Genomic DNA, 21810 nt, shown 5'->3' with positions numbered 1-21810 from the left:
AACGTGTAATTGTGTATGAGTATGGGTATGCATTGTGTATGTTTATGTATGTGTATATGTGTGTATGTGTAATTGTGTATGAGTGCATGTATGTGTGTATGTTTATGTATGTGTATATGTGTGTACCTGTGTATGTATGTGTATAAGTATGTAAGTGTATATGTATGTGTTGGTGAACGAGTGTATGTATGTTTGTGTATGTATGAGTATATGACTGTATGCTTGTTTGTACAATGTGTTTGTGTATGTATGTGTATGTATACATATGTTGTGTATGTGCGTATATATGTATGTGTTTGTATTTGTGTGTTTGAGCATGTGTAATTGTATATGTGTATGTTTGTGTGAATGTGTGTGTTAGTATATGTATGACTATGTATTGTGTAAGTATATGTATATGTATGATTGTGTATGTATATGTGACTATGTGTGTATGTGCGTGGGTGAATGTATGTTTGTGTAAATGTATGTCTGTGTATGTGACTATGTATGCATTTGTGTGAATGTATGTGTATGAGAGTGGATGTATGTTTGTGTGTATATATGTAAATGGGTGCATGTATGTGACTATGTGTATGTGCGTGGGTGAATGAGTGTGTAGGTATGTGACTGTATGTATATGTATGTGTTTGTATGTGTAAATGTATGTATGTGTTTGTGTATGTATGCATGTGTATGAGTGTGCGTGTATTTGTGAATGTGTATATTTGTGCATGTGTGGGTTTATGTATATGTGTGAAAGTGTATGTATGTATGTATATGTGTAATGTGTGTGTATGACTATGTATGTATCTATGTTTGTATGCTTACGTATGTGTATGTAACTGTGTGTATGTGTATATGCGTGGGTGAATGTGTATGTGACTATGTATGTGTAAGTTTGTGAATGTATGGGTAGGTGTATGTATGCATGTGTGATGTGTATGTGTTTGTATGAATGTATGTGTATGTCTATATTTGTGCATGTTTGATGCGAGTGTGTGGGTTTTTGTATATATGTATGTGTGAATGTGTACGTATGTATATGCGTAATGTGTATGTATCTGAGTATGTGTATGCGTGTATGACTGTATGTATCTATGTATGTATGTGTGACTGTATGTGCGTGGGTGAATGAGCGTATGTGTATGTATGTTTGTGTATGACTATGCTTATGTATGTGTATGTATTTGTGTTTGTATGTGTGCATGTGTATGTGCATGTATGTAACTATGTGTGTTTGAGTGCTTGTGTGTGTAAATGTAAGTGTATATGTGTATGTATGTATGAGTGTATATGTGTGTACATATGTAGGTATGTATGACTATGTATGTGTATGCATGTGTCTGAAAGTGCATGTGTGTATATGTATGTGTATGCGACTGTGTGTATGTGCATGGGTGAATGTGTATGTGGATGTATGTTTGTGTGTATGTGCATATGTTTGTGTATATGTATGTATTTGTGTGCGTATGTGTATGGTTGTGTGCATGTGTATGCATGTATCTGTGTGTATATGTATGTATATATGTGTGTTTGAGGGTATCTGTGAATGTGTGTATATATATGTATGCGTGTGTATGTATGTGTGTGCATGTATTTGTGTCTGAATGTGTATGTGCATGTATCCGTGTATGTGTGTACGTGTATATGACTGTGTGTACGGGTAAATGTATGTATGTGTTTTTATGTATGTGTGTGACTATGTATGTGTATGCATGTGAGTGTATGTGTATATTTGCATGTTATGTATGTATGTGTATGTATACGTATGTGTGTGTATGACTTTGTATATATGTATGTGCGTGGGTGAGTGTATGTGTATGTATGCTTATGTGTATGTACTTAGTAACTGTGTACGAGTGTGGATGTGTATATGTAACTGTGTATGTGTGATATGTGTAAGTGTATGTGTGTATATGTGTTTACATGTATGTGTGTGTATGCGTGTAATGTATGTACGAGTGTGTGTGTGTCTGTGCGTATACATATATATATATATATGTATGTTTGTGAATGTGTATGTATATGTGAATGTGCGTGGGTGAATGTGTATATTTGTATATACGTGTATGTTTGTGTATGCATGTGTGTGAATGTGTATGTGCATGTATGTATCTGTATGAGTGGATGTGTTTGTGTGTATATGGGTGTGTGCGTGTGACTGTATGTGTATGTGCGTGGGTATGTGTATGTGACTACGTATGAGTGTATGTTTGTGTATATGTATGTGTGTTTGAATGTAGTAGGTGTATGTATGCATGTGATGTGTATGTATGTGTATATGTGCGTGTGAATTTGTGTATATTTGTGCATTGTGTGTGGGTTTATGTATATATGTGAATGTGTATGTCAGTATGTGCATGTATGTTTGTGTGTGTATGGGTGAATGTGTGTATGTATGTTTGTGTATGACTATGTATGTTTGTGTATGCATGTGTATATGTGTATGTATTTGTTTGTATGTATGTGTATGTAACTATGAGTGTGGATGTGTATGTATGTACGTATAAGTGTGTGTATGTATGTGTAGTGTGTATGTATGAGTGTATATGTGTAGGTCTGTGTATATGTATGTATGTGACTATGTATGTGTGTGACTATGTATGTAAGCATATGTATATGCGACTGTGTATATGTGCGTGGGTGAGTGCATGTATGTGTGTAACTATGTTTGTGTGTATGTATGTGTATATGTTTGTGTATATGTATGCATGTGTACGTGTGTATGTGACTATGTATGTGTGCATATGTATAAGCGACTGTGTATGTGTATATGTATGTGTGTGGGGGAATGTGTACATGTGTGTAACTATGTATGTGTATATGTGTGCGGATGTGTATGTATATGTATGGGTGTGTGTAAAAGCATGTATCTATGTTTGGGTGTATATGTAAGTGTATGTATGTACGTGTATGTGTGAAAGTGTATATGTATGTGTGTATATATGTGTATGTATGCGTGTGTATATGTATGTGTGCATGTATGTGTTTGTGTAAATGTATGTGACTGTGTGTGTATTTGTATGTGTGAATGTGTATGTGCATGTAGTGTATGTGTGGATGTATGTTTGTGAATATGTATGTGTATATGTGTGTATGTGTGCGTGGGTGAATGTTTGTGTGTAACTGTATGTATGTGTATGCATGTGTGTGTGTGTATATGCGTATGTGTATATTTGTGCATGTGTGTTATGTATGTACGAGTGTGTGGAATTGTGTGTATGTATGTGAATGTGTGTATGTGTACGTATGTTTGTGCATGTATGTATTTATGTATGTATTGAATGTCTGTATGTGTACGTGTGTGTGTATGACTGTGCATGTATGTGTCAGACTTTATGTATATGTTTATATAAGTGCGTGGGTGAATGAGTGTGTATGTATAAGAGTATGTGTGACTATGTATATGTTTGCGTGTATGTATGTGTATTTGTGTGTGTATATGTGCATGAGTATGGATGTATGTATATGTAAATGTATGTATAAATGTATATTTGTGTATGTGTATACGTATGTGTGTATATAAGAATGTGTATGTGTATATATGGGTGCATGTATGTGACTATGTATGTGCGTGGGTGAATGTGTGTATGTGACTGTGTATGTATGAGTGTATATGTATGTATGTGCTTGTATGTGTATATGTATGTATGTGTGATGTGTTTATTTGTGTGTGTATGAGTGTGTGCGTGCGTATATGTATTTGTGTATATGCGTATGTGTATAGTTGTGCATGTGATGTATGTATGTGAATGTGTGTGGGTTTATATATGTGTATGACTATATCTGTATACTTATGTATGCTTGTGTACGTGTGTATGTGCGTGAGTGAATGAGTGTGTATGACTATGTATGAGTGTGTAAGTTTGTGTATGTGTATATATGTATGTGTTCTTGTACGTTTGAATGTATGTTTAGGTGTATGCATGCATGTGTATGTATTTGTGTATGTTTGTATGAATGTGTGCGTATGTGTATAGTTGTGCATGTGATGTATGTGAGTGTGTGGGTTTATGTATGTATGTGTAATGTGTCTGAGTATGTATGTATGACTGTATGTGTCTATGTATGTATGTGTGTGACTGTGTGCGTGGGTGAAAGTATAAGAGTACGTATGTTTGTGTGTGTATGCTTATGTATGTGTATATGTATGTATTTGTATGTGTGCATGTGTATGTGCATGTAACTGTGTGTGTTTGAGTGTGGGTGTATGTGTGTATGAGTGTGTGTATATATGTAGGTATGCGAGTATGACTATGTGTATGCATGTGTCTGTATGTGAGTGTATATGTGTATGTGCGTGTATATATGTTTGAGTATATGTATGTATTTGTGTACGTATGTGCATGGTTGTGTGTGCATGTATATATGTATGGGTGTATGTGCATGTATCTGAGTGTATATGTATGTATATATGTGTGAATGTGTATATGTGTCTGCATGTATGTGTATATGGATGTATGACTGTGTGTATTTGAATGTGTATGTGTTTGTGTGTGTGTATGTGACTATGTTTATGTATGTGACTGTATATGTATGCATGTGAGTGTATGTGTATATATGCGTATATTTGTGCATGTGTTATGTATGTATGTGTGCGTGGGTTTATGTATGTATGAGTACGTATGTATGTATGTGTATACGTGCGTGTATGACTATGTAACTGTATGTATGTATGTGTGTGGGTGAATGTGTATGTATGTTTATGAGTGTATGTGACTATGTGTATGTTTGTATGCTTGTGTGTATGTGTACGTAACTACACGAGTGTGGATGTGTGTATGTCTGTAATGTGTACGAGTGTGTGTATGTGTTTGCATGTATGTGTGTATGCGTGTAATGTATGTATGTGTGCATGTATGTATGTGTCTCTGTATATGTGGGTGTATATGTGTATGTGCTTGGGTGAATGTATGTATGTGACTATGTATGTGGGTGTGTGCGTGAATGAGTGTATGTGACTACGTATGACTGTATGTTTGTGTATGTATGCGTGTTTGAATGTAGGTGTATGTATGCATGCATGTGTGATGTGTATGTATTTGTGTGTATGAATGTGTGCGTATGTATGTGCATGTCTGTGTATATTTGTGCATGTGATGTGTGGGTTTGTGTGAATGTATGTATGTATATGTGTAATGTGTATGTATGCTTGTGTGTACAAGTATGACTATGTATCTATGTGAGTCTGTGTATGTGCGTGGGTGAATGAGTGTATGTATGTTTGTGTATGACTGTGTATGTATGTTTGTGTATGCTTATGTATGTGTATGCATTTGTTTGTATGTGTGAATTGATGTATGTGTGTGTATGTAACAATGTGTGGATGTGTATGTATGAGTGTATATGTAAGTGTATGTGTATATGTGTATATGTGAGTATGCGACTATGTATGTATATGTATGCATGTGTCTGAATGTGCATGTATCAGTGTGGATGTATGTTTGTATGAGTGTATGTATGTGTATGTGACTGTGTGCATATGTATGTGACTATGTGTATGTGCGTGGGTGAATGTGTATGTAACTATGTACGTTTGTATATGTATGTGTATGTTTGTGTGTATGTACCTGAGTATGTTTGTGTAAGTGCATGTATCTGTTTTATATATATGTGTATGTGTGTATATGTATGTATATATGTGTTTGAGTTTATGTGTATCTGTGAATGTGTATATGTATGTGTGCATGTATATGTGTATGTATGTGTGCATGTTTGTATATGTATGTGTTTGTGTAAATGTATGTGACTGTATTTGTATGTGTCTGTAAATGTGTGTATGTATGAGCATGTATCTGTGCATGTGTGGATGTATTTTTGTATATGTGACTATGTATGTGTGCGTGGGTGAATGTGTATGTGTGACCATGTATGTGTATGCATGTGTGCGTATGTGTATATTTGTGCATGTGTGTTATGTATGTATGTACGAGTGTGTGGGTTTATGTATGTGAGTGTATCAGTGCGTATGCATGTTTGTGCGTGTATGTGTGAATGTGTCTGAGTATGCATGTGCACGCGCGTGTGTACGACTGTGTATGTATGATGTGACTATGTATATGTACTTGTGTAAGTGCGTGGGTGACTGAGTGTGTATAAGTATGTATGTTTGTGTATGTGCATATGTTTATTTGTGAATGTGTATGTATGTGTGTATGAGTATATGTACCTTTGTGTATGAGTGTGGATGTATATGTATGCGTATATGTAAGTGTATATGTAAATATGTGTGTATATGAGTGTGTATGTATGCGTGTAATGTGTATGTATGTGTGCATGTCTTTATGTATGTGCATATGTATGTATGTGCGTGGGTGTATGAGTGTGTATGTGTATGTACTTGTTTGTGTATATGTGTATGAGTGTGGATGTGTGTATATGTAAGTGTATATATATATATATATATATATATATATATATATATATATATATATATATATATATATATATTATATATATATATATATGTTTGAGTATGTTTGTGTATATATGTATGTGCATGTGTACACGTGTATGTCTGTATGTATGTATGTGTGTGCACGTGTCTTCATATGTGTGTATGTCTGTGTGTGAATGTATATGTGCATGTATGTATCTGTGTATGAGTGTGGATGTGTGTGTATAAGTATGTGTGAGTGACTGTATGAGCGTGTGTTTATGTCTATATATTTATGTATGTATGTGTATATATATATGTGTATGTATGCGTGTGTATATGTATGTGTGCATGTATGTGTTTGTGTAAATGTATGTGACTGTGTGTATTTGTATGTGAATGTGTATGTGCATGTAGTGTATGTGTGGATGTATGTTTGTGAATATGTATGTGTGCGTGGGTGAATGTTTATGTGTAACTGTATGTATGTGTATGCATGTGTGTGTATATGCGTATGTGTATATTTGTGCATGTGTGTTATGTATGTACGAGTGTGTGTGGAATTGTGTGTATGTATGTGAATGTGTGTATGTGTACGTATGTTTGTGCATGTATGTATGTATGTATGTATTGAATGTATGTGTACGTGTGTGTGTATGACTGTGCATGTATGTGTCAGACTGTATGTATATGTTTATATAAGTGCGTGGGTGAATGAGTGTGTATGTATAAGAGTATGTGCGACTATATGTTTGCGTGTATGTATGTGCATTTGTTTGTGTATATGTGCATGAGTATGGATGTATGCAAGTGTGTGTATAAATGTATGTTTGTGTATGTGTATACATATGTGTATATAAGAATGTGTATGTGTGTATATGGGTGCATGTATGTGTGTGTATGTGCGTGGGTGAATGAATGTGTATGTGACTGTGTATGTATGAGTGTATATGTATGTATGTTTAAATGTATGTATGTGTGATGTGTTTGTATTTGTGTGTGTATGAGTGTGCGCGTGCGTATATGTATTTGTATATGCGTATGTGTATAGTTGTGCATGTGATGTATGTATGTGAATGTGTGTGGGTTTATATATGTGTGAATGTATGTATGTGTGTATGACTATATATATTTATGTATGCTTGTGTATGTGTGTATGTGCGTGAGTGTGAGTGTGTATGACTGTGAGTGTGTAAGTTTGTGTATGTGTATATGTATGTGTTCTTGTACGTTTGAATGTATGTGTAGATGTATGCATGCATGTGTATGTATGTATTTGTGTATGTTTGTACGAATGTGTGCGTATGTGTATAGTTGTGCATGTGACGTATGTGAGTGCGTGGGTTTTTGTATATATGTATGTATGTGTAATGTGTCTGAGTATGTATGTATGACTGTGTATGTATCTATGTATGTATCTGACTGTGCGTGGGTGAAAGTGTAAGTGTATGTTTGTGTGTATGCTTATGTATGTGTATATGTATGTATTTGTATGTGCATGTAACTGTGTTTGAGTGTGGGTGTATGTGTATATGTATGAGTATGTGTATATATGTAGGTATGCGAGTATGACTATGTATGTGTATGCATGTCTGTATGTGAGTGTATATGTATGTGTGTATATATGTTTGAGTATATGTATGTATTTGTGTACGTATGTGTATGGTTGTGTGTATGTGTGTGCATGTGTATGTATGGGTGTATGTTTGTGTGCACGTGCATGTATCTGAGTGTATATGTATGTATATGTGAATGTGTATATGTATGTGTATATGGATGTATGACTGTTTTTGAATGTGTATGTGTTTGTGTGTGTATGTGACTATGTTTATGTATGTGACTGTATATGTATGCATGTGAGTGTGTGTATATATGTGTATATTTGTGCATGTGCTATGTATGTATGTGTGCGTGGGTTTATGTATTTATGAGTACGTATGTATGTATGTGTATGAGTATGTGTATACGTGCGTGTATGACTATGTATCTGTATGTATGTGTGTGGGTGAATGTGTGTACAAGTGTATGTATGTGACTATGTGTGTGTGTACGTAACTACGCGAGTGTGGATGTGTGTATGTCTGTAATGTGTACGAGTGTGTGGATGTGTTTGTGTGTATGCGTGTAATGTATATATGTGCATGTCTGTATATGTATGTATGTGTCTATGTATATGTGACTATATGTGTATGTGCTTGGGTGAATGTATGTGACTATGTATGTGTATGCATTTGTGTGAATGTGTATGAGTATGTACGTATGTGTATGAGTGGATGTGTTTGTGTGTATATGTATGTCGGTGTGTGCGTGAATGAGTGTATGTGACTCTACGTATGACTGTATGTTTGTGTATATATGCGTGTTTGAATGTAGGTGTATGTATGCATGTGATGTGTATTTGTGTGTATGAATGTGTGCGTATGTATGTGCATGTCTGTGTATATTTGTGCATGTGATGTGGTTTTGTGTGAATGTGTATGTATATGTGTAATGTGTATGTATGCTTGTGTGTACAAGTATGACTATGTATCTATGTGAGTCTATGTGTATGTGCGTGGGTGAATGAGTGTATGTATGTTTGTGTATGACTGTGTATGTATGTTTGTGTATGCATTTGTTTGTATGTGTGAATTGATGTGTGTGTGTATGTAACAATGAGTGTGGATGTGTATGTATGAGTGTATATGTAAGTGTATGTATATATGTGTATGTCTGTGTATATGCGACTATGTATGTATATGTATGCATGTGTCTGAATGTGCATGTATCAGTGTGGATGTATGTTTGTTTGAGTGTGTGTATGTGACTGTGTGCATATGTATGTGACTATGTGTATGTGCGTGGGTGAATGTGTAACTGTATGTTTGTATATGTATGTGTATGTTTGTGTGCGTATGTGTATGGTTGTGTGTATGTACGTGTGTGCATGTGTATGTTTGTGTAAGTGCATGTATCTATGTTTAAGTATATATATGTATGTATATGTTTGAGTGTATGTGTGCATGTATATGTGTATGTGTGTATATGCATGTTAGTGCATGTATATGTATGTGTAAATGTATGTGACTGTATTTGCATGTGTCTGTAAAGTGTGTATGTATGTGCATGTATCTATGTATGTTTGTGTATATGTGTGTATATGTGACTATGTATGTATGTGTGCGTGGGTGAATGTGTATGTGTGACTGTCTATGTGTATGCATGAGTGTGTATATTTGCGCATGTGTTATGTATGCACGAGTGTGTGGGTTTGTGTGTGTATGTGTGAATATGTATGTGTATGCATGTGTGCGTATGTGTATATTTGTGCATGTGTTATGTATGTATGTACGAGTGTGTGGGTTTATGTATGTGTGTGTATGTGTACGTATGCATGTTTGTGCGTGAATGTGTCTTGAGTATGTATTTGCACGCGTGTATGACTGTGTATGTATGTGATGTGACTATGTATATGTATTTGTGTAAGTGCGTGGGTGACTGAGTGTGTCTAAGTATGTATGTTTGTGTATGTGCATATGTATGTATTTGTGAATGTATGTGTATATGTATATGTATCTGTACGAGTGTGGATGTGTACGTATGTGTATATGTAAGTGTATGTATTTGTGTGTGTATGTGTATGAGTATATATGTGTATGTGTATATATGTATGTGAATATGGACTATATATGTGCATGTGTGTATGTATGTATGTATCTGTGTTTGTTTATATTTATGTGACTGTGTATCTGTGGACGTATTTGTGTGTGAATGTGTATGTATGTATATATGTGCATGTGTCAGTGTATGTATGTGACTGTGTACGTGTGTATTTGTACGAGTGTGGATGTAGGTGTATGTGGGTATATGTGTGTGTGTGTATACGAGTGTATGCATGTGTGTTTATGTGCGTGGGTGAATGAGTGCGTATATGAATGTTTATGTATGTGTATATTTGTGCATGTGTGATGTATGTGAGTGGGTTTATGTATCTATGTGTAATGTGCGTGTCTATGAGTATGTATGTGTATGACTATGTATGTATCTGAGTGTATGTATGTATTTGTGTCTATGTCTATCTATATGTATGTGACTGTGTATGTGTTTGTGGGTTTATGTTTATGTATGTATGTATATTTGTGTGTGTGAATGTATGTATGCGTGAGTATGTACATGCGTATGTGTACATTTGTGCATGTGTGTTATGTATGTACGAGTGTATGTGTGTTTATGTATGTGTATGTATGTATGACTATGTATGTGTGTATGTGCGTGGGTGAATGAGTATGTCTGTCTGTAAGTGCATGTGTGTGTATGCTTGTGTATCTATATATGTGTATGTATTTGTGTGTGTGTGTGTATTTTTGTAACTGAGTGGATATATATATATATATATATATATATATATATATATATATATATATATATATATATATATATATATATATATATATAATGTGTGTGTGTAATGTATGTATGTATGAGTGTATGTGTGCATGTCTATGAATGTGTTTATATGTTTGTATGCGACATTGTGTATGTTTATGTATGTATGTGTAGATGCATGTTTGTGTCTGTATGTGTACGTACATGTGACTGTGTATGCACTGTGTATATATGTATGTGACTGTGTATATATGTATGTGTGTGGGTGAATGTGTGCATAAGTATTTTTTGTGTATGCGTGTGACTGTTTCTGTGCGTGTATGCTAGTATTTGTGTGTGAATGTGCATGTTTATGTATGTATGTGTATGAGTGTGGATGTATGTGTGCATGTGTATGTGACTATGTGTATGTATACGTATGTGTATTTGTGTGAATGTGTATGTATCTATGATTATGGATGTGTGTGTATATTAGTGTGTATGTGCGTGGATGAATGAGTTTGTGAATGTGTATGTATGTGTTCATGTGTATGAGTATGTGTATATTTATGCTTGTGTTATGTATGTACGTATGTGAGTGTGTGTGGGCTTATTTATGTGTATGTGGACGAGTGTATGAGTGTGGATGTATGTATATGTGTATGCATGTGACTATGTATGTATACGTATGTGTTTGTGTGAATGTGTATGTATCTATGAGTATGGATGTGCGTATATTAGTGTGTATGTGTGTGGATGAATGAGTGTTTGTGAATGTGTATGTATGTGTTCATGTGTATGAGTATGTATGTGTATATTTATGCGTGTGTTATGTATGAGTGTGTGTGGGTTTGTGTGTGTGTATGTATCTGACTATATATGTGCGTGGGTGAATGTTTGTATGTGTGTATGCATGTTAGTGTATATGTGTATGCTTGTGTGATTGTATGTATATGTATGTGTGTATGCATCTACGTGTGTATGAATGGATGTGTATATGTGAGTATGCATGTGTATGTTTGTGTGTATTTTGTATGTATACGTATGTATGTTTGTGTGCATGAATGTCTTGTGTGTTTTCGTGTATGTATGATTGTGTGTTTGTGTGTGTAATGTGTATGCATGATTTGTGTTAGTGTGTGTAATGTGTGTGTGTGTATGAGTATGTGTATGCATGTGCATGAGTGTGTGCATATATGTATATGTATGTGTGTGTATATGAATGCCTGTGTGTGTATGTGTGCGTGTATATATGTGTGTATAAATGTTTGTGTGCATGTGTGGGTGTACTTGTGTATTTGTGTGTGTGTATATGTGCATATGTATGTGCATGTGTTTGTGCGTGTGTATGTGATTGTGTATACGTTTGTATGTATGTACGTATGTGTGTGCTGTGGACAGCTGTAACTGGTTGGTGGGAAGGTTATCTGCTTACCTCTTGTACCATGTGTTGATCTGATGATAATCAACAGTTGGTTATTATTGGCAGAAGATAAATATCATCATCTATTCAAATATTTAAACTTACTAATGATATATCAAACCCAGCAACATAAATATAGTACAAGAACGGGACAAGAATCAAATGCCTTGTTTAATCATGTTAAAAACTATGATCATTGTATTGACTGGAGTAACGCTATCTCAGTTTCTAACTAACTATTACCAAGAGAAATATCATTGAATTTTTTATTATTAAATACACAAAGAATTATAATCTTACTATTAGGGATGGTCTATACAAATTAGGTAGTAACTTTGTTCATAAAATTTGTAAAATGATAAGTTTATGAACGCTCGTTGTATGTTTTGGACAATCACATGTTTACCAAATGGCGTCCTAGCTTCGTCTCTTCGATGTATATCAACTGACTTATATTTCTCCCTTGTGTCTCCCCAGATAATGTGATTATTACACGAAAGTGCACTTGGCAACTTACCCTGTTTCATTTTCCCCTTGGACTGGTAGGAATATATATATATATATATATATATATATATATATATATATATATATATATATATATATATATATATATATATTCCTAAGAGTCCACGGGGAAAATGAAACTAGTTCCCAAGTGCACTTTCGTGTAATAATCACATCATCAGGGGAGACACAAGAGAAATATAAGTCAGTTGATATACATCGAAGAGACGAAGCTAGGACGCCATTTGGTAAACATGTGATTGTCCAAAACATACAACGAGCGTTCATAAACTTATTTTACAAATTTTATCAACAATAAAGTTATCTAATTTGTATAGACCATCACTAATATATATATATATATATATATATATATATATATATATATATATATATATATATATAAACGTATACACACACATGTACATATTCATACATGCTGCCTTCATCCATTCCGTCGCCACCCCACCATACATTGAATAACAACCCCCTCCTCCCTCATGTGTGCGAGGTAGCGCTAGGAAAAGAAAATAAAGGCCACATTCGTTCACACTCAGTCTCTAGCTGTCATGTAATAATGCACCGAAACCACAGCTCCCTTTCCACATCCAGGCCCCACAAAACTTTCCATGGTTTACCCCAGACACTTCACATACCCTGGCTCAATCCATTGACAGCACGTCGACCCCGGTATACCGCATCGTTCCAATTCAGTATTCCATACACACCTTTCACCCTCCTGCATGTTCAGGCCCCAATCGCTCAAAATCTTTTTGACTCCATCTTTCCACCTCCAATTTGGTCTCCCTCTTCTCCTCGTTCCCTCCACCTCCGACACATATATATCCTCTTGGTCAATCTTTCCTCACTCATTCTCTCCATGTGCCCAAACCACTTCAAAACACCCTCTTCTGCTCTCTCAACCACGCTCTTTTTATTTCCACACATCTCTCTTACCCTTACGTTACTTACTCGATCAAACCACCTCACACCACACATTGTCCTCAAACATCTCATTTCCAGCACATCCATCCTCCTGCGCACATCTCTATCCATAGCCCACGCCTCGCAACCATACAACATTGTTGGAACCACTATTCCTTCAAACATACCCATTTATATAATATATATATATATATATATATATATATATATATATATATATATATATATATATATATATATATATTACTAAGGGAAATTCAAGAGTGTAATCCCCGTACGAAAACATTTCCCCTACCCCAAGATATATGCACATTAATTTATAACAAAAGTTAACACATACATATTAGATAATGACGAATTAACTGTTATATACGAAGACGTAGTACTGTGGCGGGCATGGTAGTTGCCCCTGCAGTATATGGGTCATGATTCGTACGTCGGAGATGAATTGCCTGTTACGGAAGGTGGTGGTTTAAATATACGACCATATAGAGTGGGCGCTGCAGTGTCATGTCAAACCAGGTCTGCCGGACGTAAGGTTAATTTTTCAGACGCTCGCTTGACTAATGGTCAGCCGGGCACCTTACTAGTGTTAATTACACGACCGCTGGGGGGGGGGGGGGTTTAATGACCTAGTTGATGCGTCCGGTCAACCATATATATAAATTACACACACAAGTGACAATTATTTTCAATCAGACCCGTGTGACGTCATGGATCGGGCATTAATTAATTTTGAGCGACTGATTCCCGCCGGCCAATCGCGTGACAGCTGGCGGGTGACGTCAGGGCAGCGGAGGTCAGTGATTGGCCGCCGGGTATGGGTGTCGACCAATTAGTCAGGTGTCAGCCGAGAAGGTGATGGTCATATGTCTCGCGCCAGCTGACGCCGGGCAGGGAGGGAGGAGGTGGTGGTGGAGCATTTTTCGGGGCCTGGGAGCCGCCCTCAGTTCTCACTTATCTGTCTGATTAATTACCCAGGAGATAAGCGCTCCGTTCCGCTGCAGGTTTGGCCTCGACGGTGGGAGGGGCGGCTAGACTGGACGAGCCATGATAATGGAAACATCCACCTCGCAAGATACGCTAATGGCGGACCCGGAGGGAATTGCAACGACGCTGTCATCTGTGTGTTTTCACTTCGCTATCCCTCGGTGCTACGCTGGCGACGACTCCCGCGGGTCAGGGAGTGTGTGTGTGTGTGTGTGTGTGCGGTGCCTCTTGAGCACAGGACGGAGGTTCGAACCCTTGAGAAGTTAACTATAGTTCTCTCATGAACCAGAGGACTGGCTGTAGTGCCATTAGAACACTGCCATATGAAAATAACATCTGGGTCACCTGCTGATATAAGGTGCCTTGGAACCACTCACCCTCCTCCCTTCCTACTCGCAATCACGCCTTAAATTCTCGACTGGAAGTACCTTTTCTTAGCCATCCATTACTTCATCTATTCTCATCTGTCAAGACTCCAATAAACTTCCTTCAGAACCGTAAATGACATAAATCTATCCGTATGTATCCATATTCCTCACACACACACACACACACACACATTCCTTCAGTGGAAACACCTGTTCCACACATCTGGACCCACAACCACTGCTCCTTCCATACAACTGAACTGGTGTACTCAACCAACTTATACCTCTGAAATTTGAACACACCTCTATCCCCTTTGCCTTTGTATAATGGCACTATGCATGCATTCACCATGATCCATATATGTGTGTGTATATATTCGCCATTTCCCGCATCAGCGAGGTAGCGCCAAGAACAGAGGACTGAGTCTTAGAGAGAAAATCTTCACTTGGCCCCCTTCTCTGTTTCCTCTTTTGGAAAAGTAAAAACTAGAGTAGAGGAAAACTCTAACCAAAGCTACACAATATGATCGAATAGGATCTGTGCGATACTCAGAAAGTGGGAGGACTGAGTATCATATATCATACTGCTGATGAACACAACCTACTAAGGAATTTCTTAGACCAGCACAAGACCCTTGCCTCTGTAGCAACGCCCATCTTAACTTTGCCACATTACAATACAGAGAGATTGCACTTTTCTCTAACGGCAAAGACAAAAAAGGGGGAATAGGATGGGACCTAAGTTATTAGACTCTCTTACTATTTATCAATTCTAATATGAAATGCAAAGATAAAAACCAGTCTTGATTTTGCAAAGGAGATTAAAAGTTTGGGACTTCACAATCATCATAACCAACAAATGTATGAATGATTACAAATAAGTAAAGCTTTCCTTTGTCTTTCATTCAGGCCCTAAGTTACTTTATACATATGTGCTAATTATGAATGAAATGTGATTATGAAACGTTGCAGCTGTTATATTGTTTCATCGGAGCTGAGGATAAATATTCACATCCGATATTGTGGCAGAAAGTATGACATAGCTCCATTTATTTACTATTCCTCTATCATGAACTGTACACCTCGTACTTTCACCTTGGCAAGATCATCATGAATAATTAAGATAACTACCTAAGCAATCAAACATATTAACTGAAATGAAAACAAGCAAAGTACTATTTTTTCCTATCCTTAATTTATAAGAGGAATTCAGAAAACTTGACGCATGACGAAAACACTCTCTCATATATATATATATATATATATATATATATATATATATATATATATATATATATATATATATATATATATAATCTGAATTCCTTCTAATCCACGGGGAACTGAAACGCGATCAGTTGCCAAGTGCACTTTCGTGTAATGATCACATCATTAGGAGAAATGCAATGATGTAATCATTACATGAAAGTGCACTAGGGAACTTATCGTGTTTCATTTCCCCGTGGATCAATATATATATATATATATATATATATATATATATATACACAACTCTTGACAGCGCTACCTACACTTTGACATCTCTGACAACCATGACAACTAGCTCTCTCTCTCTCTCTCTCTCTCTCTCTCTAACAAGCATAACAAAGCTATTAATCACCCCATAACTACTCATATAGTGACCTCCATTACATCATCGTTCCAAACATACAATAAATGGTCACAGATGACATCAAATCTCCTCATAACAACAACAAAACACACACACACACACACACAGACCCCCGTCTGGACGCGCGCGCCGACCTGGAGATAAGCCTTATCAGACGATGGTCCCGGGCGCGTCGTTGGAACCCATCGCTACGTAAGACCTCAAAGGGGATTCGACGCGACGCACTGATAAAACGTCTGGCGCGACGCATGTCGGTAACACGGGGCAACCCAACCCCCCCAGACGTGATCGGGCCGATAGATAGTTTTGTTCGAGATTGAATAGATGGAACGATATAGATAGAGTAGGGAAAGGCCTCACCTATGTTGTTGTCGTCGTTGTTCTTGTTGATGCAGGAGTTTGTGGTCGACGCTGTTCAAGACGGTCCTGGAAGTGGGTATCTGGAGGCCTTGGGTCTATATCCAGGCCTGGAATGTGGTCCTGGAAGTGAAGGATGTTCTTGTACTCCCTCCAGTTACCAGGCATGTGTGGGAACTCGACTGGAAAACTGAAGAACTCGCCTGGAATGATATAAGACCATTAACGAGAATGTCACTTCCCTGGAAAGGTCTTGTAACCCACTGGAAAGACACGACATATCCCCTGGAAGGCTATGGAAGCTCATGGAAAGCCACAGACATTCTCTGGAAGGCTACAAAGAAGCATAAGGAAAGCCACGCAAGTCCCCTGGGCAGGACACGACAGCCCAACAAGAGCGTCGTCTGGAAGGCCCTTGAAAACTAAGTATATCTTCTAGACCAACTGGACTTTTAACTGGAAAGTGGGTCAGATATTCGTAGACGCTGATGCTACATCTTGCGTCTCCTCACAAACCTGGTGTAGAGAACACACCACCCTGTCATCAGGAACCCATCTTACATGGGGAGCAGCGAGGAGACACAGAGACAGACAGACGCCTGGAGGAAGACTGGAAGACGTCTGGAAATACCAAAACGTCTGTGGAAAGCGAGTTTTGTGTTGCCTCTGGTGTTGCAACCACACTGAAACACCTTCCCAGTGTTGTGTGTCTACAATGTGACGAGCAGTTGGCCGTCGGTAAACGAGATAATTGTCTTTTCCCTCTCTTACCCGTCATATGATGGCCGAGATTCCCTCTATTGGGCCTCCACAGCTCCAGCTGGTCTCAATCACACACACACACACACACACAGGGTAAAGCAAGGTTCTTACTGGCCCCCGTCTACGTGGTGTCCAACATGTACGTCAGGAGAGACACGAACCACATTAATGACAGGCGACGGAGAGATGATGATGGACAGGCGAGACGGTAGTGCGAGATGGAGTAGTGGGGAGGTGATGGGTGGGGGGGGGGGCTTAGATCCAGTGATTAGGGAAAGGGGGGGTGAGGGCACTTCTTGGCGCGCACCATAGATGGGTATAGATTGTAGGGGAGGGAGGGAGGAGGTGGAAGTTATACAGGGCTGGATTATAGACGATTGGAGGCCAAAGGAGGTGTGCTGTCCCGTTCCCCCCTCCCAATGAGGGCCTTCAAGGGGAGATACGGAGGATTGGGTAATCAGTGATGAGGGCAGAAAGATTGGGACAGTTACTGGCGAGGGTACGACCCTCGAGCACGACGGTACACGACCCTTGACCACGACGGTACACGACCCTTGAACACGATGGTACACGACCCTTGACCACAATTTGAGAAGCCATAGGGCTGGTCCACAAAAGGAACTATGCTAAAAGAGGCCTTAGAAAGGCCGAGGGGAAAAAAGCAGAACTACTTTTGATAACGACTGGAAAACCTCCTGGACTTGGGCGGTGTTGGCTGGCGAGGTCCTCGACGAAAGGGCGAAGACTTCGACGCCGGCCAGGACTGGATACTGGAAAGGACGTCGACTTCGACGCCGGCCAGGACTGGATACTGGAAAGGACGTCGACTTCGACGCCGGCCAGGACTGGATACTGGAAAGGACGAAAGTCTTCGGCGCTGGAAGTCACCTGGAAAGATGAAGACCATAACATTAGCAAGGACCACTGAAAAAAAAAAAAAACTAAGGTCTTTGACACTGGGAAGGGAAGATGGGGAACTGGAAAGAGTCGTAAGGTCCTGGACGCTGGTAAGCTACCTGAAAATATGACCGTCTTAAACGCTGGAAGGGAGCTGGAACAGAGGTGGTCCTGGACGTTGGCAGGGGGCTGGAACAGACGAGGTCCTGGACATTGGCAGGGGGCTGGAACAGAGGAGGTCCTGGACGTTGGCAGGGGGCTGGAACAGACGAGGTCATGGTCGTTGGCAGGGGCTCTGAAAAAGAGGCTGGCATGCCAATGGTGGCAGGGTTCTGAGAGAGAGAGAGAGAGAGAGAGAGAGAGAGAGAGAGAGAGAGAGAGAGAGAGAGAGAGAGAGAGAGAGAAGGCTTGGGGGCGCTGGCAAAAGATTGGAGAAGGGATAGTAGTTTGGGGGGGGGGGTAGGTTAGGCAGGTCGACTGGTTGGCGTGGGGGGGAGGGGTTGGATGGGGGGGAGCAGAAGGCAGGGAGCCGGGGCGCTGGGCTGGCGGGTATCGAACCTGTGATCTGTGCATGTCATTTCAGCTAACGAGCCACAAGACATCTCGTGGATTGAACACTAGCCCCTTGCCTCTTATCTCTTGTCTCAAACCCAAACTTTTATTTTCACCCCAGCTGCTCTGTTGGCCCGCCGTACCCCCCCCCCCCTGTGTGTTGCCGTCATATATGATGTCTGGTGTGTGTGTGTGGGGGGGGGGGTGTTAACACGGCGTAACCACCTCCTTTGTTAAGCCCTCTGAATATTTGTTTAAACGTTGGACGTGCGAATACTGTGTTAAATGCCGTGTTCGATCTTCATGCTCCCTTCCCCCCCTGTGTGGTTCGCTATGTTCAAGCGGTGTCCTGGGCTACGTTGGTCGGTCCCTCCTGTGTTTAGTTACGTCTCATATTGCTATGCTGGGCCTTCATCACGCCCTCCTAACCTAACCCTGCTCAGTGTAATCCTCCTATGTTAAGTCCTTTATAAACCTCCTATGTTAACACCCTTCCGCACACGACCTGCTGCCCACTGCTATGATCAGTTTGCATACATACTCCTCGCGTCTCCCGAGCTGTGTTTATCGTTTATCATCAAATACTTCGTTGTGCTCCAGTTAGCCAAGTTAACGAAGCTACCACGCTGCACAGCATCGTTAAACTAATGTTCAGTGTCTCGCCATACCTTCGTTGAACACTCCAGTATACCTATCTATACCCTCGTTAAACACATACATACACACTGCACTAATGTATGTAACCATCGTTGACCTGCAACCACGCTGCACAGCATCGTTAAACTAATGCTCAGTGTCTCGCCATAATCTCGTTGAACACTCGTATATCTATCTATACCCTCGTTAAACACATACATACACACTGCACTAATGTGTATATAACCACCGTTGACCTGCTACAAGAGTAATGCTTCAATGGACCATCGTTGAATCGTTAACCACCCACTCCAAACAGCATTCAACTCTGTACCCATCTTCTACAATACCGTAACAGTGATCCCATTTTCTACAGTTTCAAACCGCCATTGAAAACGTGTTGCATGAGTTACCTTAAAGTCCTGGGGACCTTTTTTTGAACGTATTTATGGTTTGAGTGCGCACTTGGGGTGGGGTTTGAGTGCGTTTTTTAAACGCCACCTTAACACTCACAATACACTCTGGTTAGTGCACTGTGAGGTAGTGAAATGAGGGTTTGTTAAGTGCCCAAGACGCAACGAGTGTGTGTTATGAGTGCGTGGGTAGTTTGCGTGTGTGTGTACTAATAATCACTTACATGAAGCTGCTGTCACAAAATACAAGACTGGCGCGTAGCGTTTACCGCAGGGAACTCGTACATTTAAAAAAAAATTACGGAAAAATATATAAAAAAAAACCCGGGTTTTGTGGCATGTATTATGAGAGAGAGAGAGAGAGAGAGAGAGAGAGAGAGAGAGAGAGAGAGTCAGAGTCAGGTGGTGTGCGTGCGTGCGTGTGTCAGCAATCGCTCAGTCTTATGTAAATTATATGTAGAGTCGCTTAGTCTACACACACACACACACACACCAGGACTCCCGTCTCTCTCTCTCTCTCTCTCTCTCTCTCTCTCTCTCTCTCTCTCTCTCTCTCAGAACCATATTTACAAGCGTTGTGTAAATCATTTCGTAAATGACGTACGTGATTTGCATACGGGGTTCGGGCTATTTAAAACCCGCCAGATATCACGATAAAATTTCTCGTCGGGTTAACACGGGAGAGGGAAAAAATATATATATTTTTCTTATAATAGTTTCTTTCCTAAAACGTTTTCTTAAATATCTCGTTCCTTTCCAAAATATAATCCTCAGGTCTTCAAAATTATATTTCAATTACAGTACAACTTTAAATTGATTTACAATGGTAAATTATCGTATATTAAGAACTTGTCGTAATAACTGATTTTGAATTAGAGAAATTATGGTGATTAAATGGCTGAAAATACTATTATATTATATTCATAATTAAATGGTTAACTGAGATGTGCTTTAATATCCTTCCATATATTAATATACATAACTATATGTGCTTATGATACATATTGTATTACTAACACTAAAGAGGTATTTTGGCGGTGTATATAAACTATGGCGTAGATTTACGCAAGGGAGCGAGAGATGCCTGACAAGTTACGCCAGAGAGAGAGAGAGAGAGAGAGAGAGAGAGAGAGAGACAGAGAGAGAGAGACAGAGAGAGAGGGAGGGGGGGGGGTTAGATACACCAAGTTTTACGAAATTCTTCTCCCTCCTGCTGTCGTCTCCCCCCCCCCTCCCAGAGAGATGGTTAGGTGGTGGTTAGTCATATGTCAGCCAATGCCTAGTGGGGAAGACGGGGAGGTGGTGGGTGTGATGGGGGGGGGGGATATATATCAAGGTTCTAACCCCCCCTTCTCCCCCCCCCGGCCACCGGTGGTTACCAGGTATTTGCCTCTCGTGTGTTATCTGATTGTGGATATGCAACGTGTTCGAATCCCGACAATTATTCACCCCAGCGTTATTGCCAGATGACGGCTTCGGGGGGGAGGGGGATAGATAGATAGATAGTACATACTGGTCGGGTCGTAAGAAGGAAATAGACTTCTGTACCAGATAGACAGAGAGTCTATCTCAAGCCTGCGTTCCATACGCATATTCTACGCATGCAATCGTTATAATAACCAATA

At 39.2% G+C, this 21810-nt stretch overlaps 2 protein-coding genes and 1 long non-coding RNA gene across 12 annotated transcripts in view; 2 read left to right on the top strand and 1 right to left on the bottom strand.

Moving 5' to 3' along the window:
- Positions 1 to 15826, top strand: part of LOC139767457 (uncharacterized) — a 35115-nt gene extending 19289 nt beyond the window's left edge. The window contains exon 2 of the long non-coding RNA XR_011717131.1: positions 14585 to 15826. This is a non-coding gene — a long non-coding RNA (uncharacterized lncRNA). The remainder of the gene's footprint in view (positions 1 to 14584) is intronic.
- Positions 1 to 21810, bottom strand: part of LOC139767456 (uncharacterized) — a 163527-nt gene that overhangs the window by 117855 nt on the left and 23862 nt on the right. For all 4 annotated transcript variants that reach the window (XM_071696858.1, XM_071696854.1, XM_071696857.1 and 1 more), the window contains exons 3-4: positions 18380 to 18575; positions 16929 to 17128 (exon numbers count right to left, since the gene is read on the bottom strand). In XM_071696858.1, coding sequence (XP_071552959.1) covers positions 16929 to 17128; positions 18380 to 18575 — 396 coding nt within the window. The remainder of the gene's footprint in view (positions 1 to 16928; positions 17129 to 18379; positions 18576 to 21810) is intronic.
- ush (Zinc finger protein ush) overlaps positions 1 to 21810 on the top strand; it is a 330832-nt gene that overhangs the window by 288835 nt on the left and 20187 nt on the right. The gene's annotated exons all lie outside the window — the stretch shown is intronic.

Source organism: Panulirus ornatus, chromosome 61 (assembly GCF_036320965.1).
Source record: "Panulirus ornatus isolate Po-2019 chromosome 61, ASM3632096v1, whole genome shotgun sequence".
Taxonomy (NCBI): Eukaryota; Metazoa; Arthropoda; class Malacostraca; order Decapoda; family Palinuridae; genus Panulirus; species Panulirus ornatus.
The sequence above is the reverse complement of the archived record's forward strand: the minus strand, read 5'-3'. Positions and strand labels throughout refer to the sequence as shown.